Source organism: Dipteris shenzhenensis, chromosome 31 (genome assembly GCF_047967505.1).
Source record: "Dipteris shenzhenensis isolate YYH24624 ecotype China chromosome 31, Dip_SZ_1.0, whole genome shotgun sequence".
Taxonomy (NCBI): Eukaryota; Viridiplantae; Streptophyta; class Polypodiopsida; order Gleicheniales; family Dipteridaceae; genus Dipteris; species Dipteris shenzhenensis.
Genome location: NC_141626.1, coordinates 43,241,665 through 43,249,435, shown reverse-complemented (window position 1 = coordinate 43,249,435; position 7,771 = coordinate 43,241,665). Strand labels below are relative to the sequence as shown.

Sequence of the window (7,771 nt, the reverse complement as noted above, 5' to 3'; positions counted from 1 at the left end):
TTGTCCTTTCGATGTTTTTCCATGAATAATTCACAACTTTGCAATAATATTTTCAAAATGACGTATGCATGTTGTCAAGTGTGATTTGTAAGAAGATGAAACCATATTCAAAGATTTTCTTCTTTAAAGTTTTTGTAAATATATATATGTTATCACTTCACCCACTTCCTTTTCTCATGGGGTCACATTTATTGAACTTGTTAAGCAAGCCCTTTGAACACAGTGTTTTCTTTTTTGGGTATAGTAGGGTGGGGTAGTCAACAAGATTGTTGGCCTTAGTAAGGGGTATGGATGTTTTGGATTCAAGGCTCAAGTGTGAGGCCAAGTTAACGGTTAAAATTTTAAATTAAATGGCCACATTAAAGTTGATATATGGCTAGCTTTTTGGGGTATTGGTAATGAAGGGATTAGGGCCAATTCAAGGTTTTTAAAACTTGAGATGGTCTTTATTTGACATGGGTTATATTAAATGTATTCCAATTAGCTCCCTCCCCCATTTTACTCCACCCCCTCCCTTCTTTAAGTAATGGGCCCCTCCCGTGTTATGTTGATTGCCTCCTCTTCTTACCCCTTAGCTCTTCCTAGTCACTAATTAATGAAGGGTTTTAAAGCTTTGGAGACTTTGAGACATTGCAAGCTCTAAAAACCCATGTGAACACGTCTTTGTTCAAGCAAACTAAGAGTAAGAAATGGTTATAACCACCACAAGGTATCCTACTAGGTTCCCATTATTACGATGCCAAATAGTCATTAGTACCTTGAGGGTCAATGGGTTCTCTTTAGTAGCTTGAGGGTCAATGGGTCCCCATTAGTATCTTGGGGTCAAGGGGTCCTCATTGTTGATCAAAGCACTCCGAAAAAGCCTAAAGAGGGTGCAATAGTCTTGCATAGCACATGACAAAAAGTAATTACATGATCTAATCATAAATATCAGGGCTATAGTCATTGCAGCAATTTGACACCTTGTTGGCCTTTCTAAGGGACTATGGGAATTTATTTTTTTGCCCAAGTGCAAAATGGGTTGTAGTCAATGTTGCATTTGATTAGCATTTGCAATTAGAGCCAGTGTAAGGATTAGTTTTAGCGACATAGATTGGCCATTATTACAATGCACTTTAAGATTACTTGTATCCTAGCTTGGCTTCTTATTGCCATTTTGTCCCTCATTGTCTAACGCTAATGACTTGGCTTCTAGCAAATACGCTAATAGCTAGTGGCCCTATGTCTTTTGTGATGAATGCATTACCATATGTCCTTATAGATTAAGTAAGCGAAGGTGGAGCATTTGTGCAAGTAGAGTAGGCATGCCCAATAATAGGGCTTGGCCCATTCGACCCCTTAAAGTGGCCAATGAGAGGACTAACTGCCCAAACAAATCAAAATGTGAGGCTACCGACTCATGTGGCATCCTTCCCTGGGGCATGTCTATGGTGTGTCACAAATTCGTTAATTCACTCATCTAGGATTTGCATTAAAGTTGTATCCATGGAAATAAGCCCATCTAGCCTAGCCACTTGCAAGAGAAACAGTGTGATAATCATGTTGTTTAATGGGGCAAGGAATGAGGTGTTGTGTGCACTAGAGGGGCGCTGAGAACAAAAATGGGGAGAGAAAAAAAACTTGCTATAAGAACAAGCCAGCCAATCTGAAAAACAAAACAAGGGACACAAGCGTGCCTAGTGCGGTGTCCCCAAGTGGGGAGTATAACTCGAGTTGAGTTGATGTGTTTTCAAAGGGCCTTTAAATAAGAAACTTTGGAGTAGCTAGAGCTATGGCCCTAGAGGGGCACGGCTAACAAAACCAAGGGGGGGGGGGGGGGGGGCAACAAAAGTAATTAATTAATTGATACAAGCCTACAAATAAACCAAGGGGAAGTGTGAAGATGATCATCATCTTCTTCATCTTCTCTTCTACGATTTTCGAAAATCCGTGGTTGCCGAGCAGCTGCAAGCTATGGCTATGGCGATTGCCGTCTTCTGCCCTTTCATGGCCTCCCCCTTCTCTCAGCAACCCTTCTCCTCCCCCCTCCTCCTCCACCCCCGCCCCCGCTCCTCCCCCGCCTTTCCCCGCCCCCAGGTCATTTCCTCTCCCCCCCTCCCTTTTCCTCACAATTCTTGCTTCTCTCCTCGCTTTCCTTCCCCTCATTCCCTGCTGCATTTTTGGCCTTTCCTCGCTCCTTGCCTCCTCAAAAATGCTCCTTTCCGTCGCCTTCGCATCCTTTTCTCGCCGCCTTCAGTCGCGCCAATTTGCCCGTTCTTGTGCATGCTTGAATTTGCGATGGTTGTATCGTCATCGGTTGCCTGTCCACGATCCTGCACTTTCTAACTTCGCTTCTCTCTACCGTTGAAGTAGTGTTTGCGTGCTCACTCGAGTTCACGACTTCGCTTCTCGTCGATGAGCTGCCGCCTTACTCATTTCGGCCTCAATCCCAGTTGTACGTAAGATTTGGAGGCATTCGGCTGTTGTATCATGTTAACAAGCGAAAGTTTATTGGTGCAGGTTATCGTCGCATCGTTGGCCGAGAACGCAGAATATTTCTCTGACAAACCTCCTACGCCTCTTCTCGACACCATCAACTATCCATTGCATATGAAGAATTTGAGCGTTCGGGTAAGCTTCTGTCATGAAAAGCGATTCACGAGTGGAGTTTCATTCAGATACTCTCTGATCCCGAAACGTCAATCATGACATGTGCAGGAGCTTAAGCAGCTCGCAGATGAACTGCGGTCTGATATCATCTTCACAGTAGCAAAAACTGGTGGGCACCTTGGGGCTAGTTTAGGTGTAGTCGAACTCACTGTAGCCCTTCACTACGTGTTTGACACTCCGGAGGACAAAGTTTTGTGGGATGTAGGACATCAGGTAAGTAGACCACTCGTGCTTCTCGAGCCTCGTATGATTTTGTACGAAATTCCCCGTTATTGCTTCGACAATTTCCCGTTAGTTCTCCGATTTATAAGGAAAACATTCCATCCGATCGCAGGCTTATCCTCACAAGATTTTGACCGGAAGAAGGTCCAGAATGCACACCCTCAGACAGACTAATGGCCTCTCGGGGTTCACTAAGCGGGCAGAGAGTGATCATGATGCTTTCGGTGCGGGCCACAGCTCTACCAGCATATCTGCGGGCTTAGGTGCGACACTCCCCTATGCATGAATTTCCTCTGATGTCCGCTCCGATAACTGGCAGCTGTTTCGATTCTCTCCTTTTGGTTTGAACGGTTTGCATGCCTATCCTACTTTTATCAGTAAGACTGTTTGATGCGGCGCACGATATTCTATCAGCTTGGTGCCTTCAGGGACTTGCGTGGCATAATGTTCTTAGTAACATCTCTCGGGATGGTTAAGAAACTGTGTGTGGGGTTAAGGTTACAAAAATGAGTTCCAAGGGTCTCCAAATTTTCACAGTAAAGTAGAGTTTATTAGTCCTGAGATCCAATCATTGAAGGTCACGGCATGAACTTTTCTGCAGGCTAGAGTCCCGAGACCTACTTATTGGAGGTCACGACGTGAAGATTTGGTTGGCATGCTTTGCTGCAGGTATGGCTGTGGGTAGAGATCTGAAGGGGAAGAGAAATCACGTGATTTCTGTAATTGGGGATGGAGCCATGACGGCTGGGCAAGCTTATGAAGCCATGAACAATGCTGGCTACCTGGATTCAAACATGATTGTTATTCTGAATGATAACAAGCAGGTCTCGTTGCCTACTGCAACCCTTGATGGCCCAGCTCCACCTGTAGGTGCTTTGAGCAGCGCACTGAGTCGGTTACAGTCAAGCAAGCCACTCCGTGAGCTAAGGGAGGTAGCAAAGGTAAGATATGGACTTTAGTGAGCCTTCAGTCTGCACTAGACTTTGGGTTCTGTTGTTTGCCCAAGTTTATGAACTTCTTGTTGAATATTTCTTCGGGGGAAGGGGGGTGCACTCATTCAGGGCTGCTCACCCACTGCTGTAACATTTTGGCGCACTCTTGTTGATGAAATTTGGAACCGATTTTGTTTGTTGCAGGGTGTGACAAAGCAAATTGGTGGCTCAATGCATTCTCTAGCTGCCAAGGTAGATGAGTATGCACGCGGCATGATTAGTGGTACAGGATCAACTTTGTTTGAAGAACTTGGGCTATACTACATCGGCCCTGTTGATGGTCACAATATTGATGACCTTGTTACAATCTTAAAAGAAGTCAAGGCGACTCATACCTCAGGTCCTGTCTTGATTCATGTGGTGACCGAAAAGGGGCGTGGTTATCCATACGCTGAACGGGCTGCTGACAAATATCACGGTAAGTCTCAGTTTCTTCAGGTCCACTGGATTTGTTACTTATGGGTGAATGCATACAATACTACACTGGAAAAAGGAGGAATTGGTAATTGCTCACTTTTTCCAAGCTAATTTGCATGCCTTGCGATCTTCTTCTTACAACTTTTCTACTTGTTATAGGTGTGGTCAAATTTGATCCAGCTACCGGGAAGCAATTCAAAGGAAAGAGTGCTACTCAGTCTTACACTACGTATTTTGCGGAGGCCTTGGTTGCTGAGGCAGAAGCGGACCCCAAGATTGTTGCTATTCATGCTGCAATGGGAGGAGGCACCGGCCTGAACATGTTTCTCAAAAGATTTCCAAACAGATGCTTTGATGTTGGAATAGCTGAGCAACATGCAGTCACTTTTGCTGCTGGTCTGGCTTGTGAAGGAATAAAGCCATTCTGTGCAATTTATTCATCATTCCTGCAGAGGGCTTATGACCAGGTTAACTGTCCACACTTGACAAGGAGATTTTAGTGCTAAAACCAGTAGACAGCATAATTAATCAATAGAATGTGTCTTCTGTCGCTTCTTAAATTCATATTTGTTTATTAATCAGTGTCTGAAGTTCATATGTACAACCTACTTGCCTTAGGAACAGGATGATAGGTAGTTTGCACCTGCTTAATGCCTATGCTTGCTTCCTTTCTAAATCGTGTGGGTCTGTGTGATTTGAGGGGGCATTGTTGATGGTTTCTTCAGTTGCTATGTCTCTTTGGTTTAAAGAGGGGTGTCGCATTTGGTTGCAGGTGGTACACGATGTCGATTTGCAAAAGTTACCTGTTAGATTTGCCATGGATAGGGCAGGACTTGTTGGAGCAGATGGCCCAACTCACTGTGGGGCCTTTGACGTTACATATATGGCTTGCCTTCCTAATATGATAGTTATGGCACCATCTGATGAGGCGGAGCTGTTTAACATGGTGGCTACTGCAGCTGCTATTGATGACCGTCCAAGTTGTTTGCGCTATCCTCGAGGCAATGGCATAGGTGTCCAGCTCCCCCCAGGAAATAAAGGAGTTCCCTTGGAGGTACTAGTGGAATTGATACTATTTCATGATTATGTTTAGAATTAATTAGTTTGCTACCTAGAAGTGGTTTTGAAATTGTCTTCTGCTTGTGACTAGTCGATTTCATTTTCCAGTTTTTTGCTCAAGTCATCGACTGTAAATATTGGAATGTCACTCTATTTTTTGTACTGCAGATTGGAAAGGGAAGGATATTAGCAGAAGGGACTCGAGTTGCTCTTTTTGGCTATGGAACGATTGTTCAGAATTTACTAGCTGCACGAGCTATATTAGAACAGCACGGTCTTTCTGTAACAGTGGCTGATGCAAGATTCTGCAAACCACTCGACAGGGAACTTATTAGGCAGCTTGCCAGACACCATCAGATCATCTTTACAGCAGAGGAGGCTTCAGTAGGTGGTTTTGGATCGCATGTTGCACATTTTATGGCTCTTGATGGGCTCTTGGATGGAAATTTGAAGGTATCAAGTGTCTGTAACTTTATTGCTACAAATTCAGCTTATTTTATGTAGCTTTCTTGCTGTAAATTTATATACATGTATTTTTCAAATCTGATATATCTGTTACCAATGCTTTTGTCAGTGGAGGCCTATTGTTCTGCCAGACCATTACATTGAACATGGAGCTCCAGCAGATCAAATGGCAGAAGCTGGTCTTACCTCTGCTCACATTGCAGCTTCTGTACTGAGCGTGCTTGGAAGAACAAGAGATGCCCTTGAGATCATGTCTTAATGTCTCATATCTCAGCACTATGGCTTCAGGACTTAGCCATGTATTATATTGATACTCGGTATCATCAGGAGTGTGTATTTTCGGAGTGTGAAAAGGAGCATGCCTCCAGCTGGAGATGGTAGCAGTTGCTGTTTTGATGATGATTGATATTTGTATCAATCATTGGTGATGGGCTTGCTCATATTTGAATGAAGCTAGCTGCTGGGAAGCTTGATCACAATCATTTGATCCTTGGAAAGATATTGGTTGAAGTGAAAAGGAGGAAGGAAACTCTGAAATCTGGGCTGCTGGACATATGTTTTTCCTCGTCCTTGAAAACTCCAGCCTAGATCAGTCAAACATTAGAGTATTCTTGCTGGGTTACCTGTATCAATGTTGACAGAGATCTTCCAGAATTAGTCCTTGGGTGTATCAATTCCAAGAAGCAATCCACGTCATGAGATTTTTGACTTCAATTTTTGCCTGATCTTCACTTTCAACTGTATTGGGCAGATGAATCTGAAGGTTAGCCATTTTCTAAGGGTATTCTGGGTCAGAAATAAAAAAGGCTACAAGGCTTTCTATCCTCGCCCTCCATTCAGTCACTTTACGAAATGAGGAAGGTTCAAGACTTCCCATTGCCGTCTAAGAGACATTTGATTTGATGCCTGGGTGTATCCTCCAGCAAGTCTTCAGAGGGCTCAAAGAAATAGCGGTGCAGGAGTTTCCAAATTGTATTTTAACAATTCAAAAAAATGTGCTCTTGACAGATCAGGGAAAGCCTTGCCCTCAAATATAGAAATATAAAAGTTTTCATGTGTCTGCCATTTGGTCCAACTGAAACTTAAACCTCGAAGAAAAGAAGTGAGTGAAAAGAATTGAAGATGTATAAGCTGTTGCGCCTTGACCCTTTAATGCGATTGATAAACAACTCTCAACATTGCAAATTGTAGATTGCTTAAAATATTCTCAATATTCTTTATTGTGTTTGATACAAAATGCCTTAGAAATCTGAAATGTTTCAATTCCTTCCATATTTTCCCAAACAGATATTTTTTGTTATTCTCTCTTACAATATTAGAGAGGGATTAACTAGTCGATCCAGTTTTATTTGAAGTATGAAGCGTTGATGTAACTTATTCACTCCATATAAGAGTGTTATTGAAGGAGTTGGAAATTGTGGTAGTCAAGACAATGATCGAATTGTGTCATGAAAGGAAAAGACATAAAATTAAATTGAAAGAGATTATGAAGTAACATCCTATCACACGAAAAGGAGAAAATGATAACGTGAATGTTTGTGTTATTGCCATTGTGTAATGCATCCTAACTTCGTGTCTTAGTATTGGATCCCAGCTCTTCAACTAGTGCAACTGCAATGAGGTTTGCTTGAGATCTGCTTTGTAAGGGTTTGTGCAGTTGAGGAGCCTAAAGTTTGAGGCAGTATTGTTGACATCTCATGTGATGTTTGATTTATGTGCATAATCTTTAGGCCTTGTTGCATGGTCTGAGGAGGACACCACATTCATGCTTCTAAAGCTCCATGGAAATAAATGCTTGTCCTATAATGGCTGATTGTGTACAAGCATTACAATCAAGGTGGTTTCAATTAGGTTCACATAATAACACCTATGTACATCAATCCTCAAAAAATGTCATTCGACACAAAAATGTAGGTCTTACAAGACAAACCATTCTCTACGACGTAGGCATGTCTACATTCTTTAAA

General features: G+C 42.7%; 1 protein-coding gene across 1 annotated transcript; it reads left to right on the top strand.

The window, feature by feature from the left end:
• Positions 1-1,901: 1,901 nt before the first annotated feature.
• LOC147881490 (putative 1-deoxy-D-xylulose-5-phosphate synthase, chloroplastic) lies at positions 1,902-6,518 on the top strand. Its single transcript, XM_087370229.1, has 10 exons — positions 1,902-2,076; positions 2,500-2,610; positions 2,698-2,862; positions 2,984-3,134; positions 3,541-3,812; positions 4,008-4,281; positions 4,440-4,747; positions 5,053-5,334; positions 5,508-5,792; positions 5,914-6,518. The coding sequence occupies exons 1-10, from the start codon at positions 1,954-1,956 to the stop codon at positions 6,061-6,063; spliced, it is 2,121 nt and encodes a 706-aa protein (XP_087226355.1). The 5' UTR covers positions 1,902-1,953; the 3' UTR covers positions 6,064-6,518.
• Positions 6,519-7,771: the final 1,253 nt, after the last annotated feature.

Coding starts and splice junctions, on each gene's coding strand:
- LOC147881490 (XM_087370229.1), top strand. CDS start 1,954: ATGGCTATGGCGATTGCCGTCTTCTGCCCTTTCATGGCCTCCCCCTTC. Junction 2,863..2,983: donor TGTGGGATGTAGGACATCAG/GTAAGTAGACCA, acceptor ATCCGATCGCAG/GCTTATCCTCACAAGATTTT. Junction 3,813..4,007: donor AGCTAAGGGAGGTAGCAAAG/GTAAGATATGGA, acceptor TGTTTGTTGCAG/GGTGTGACAAAGCAAATTGG.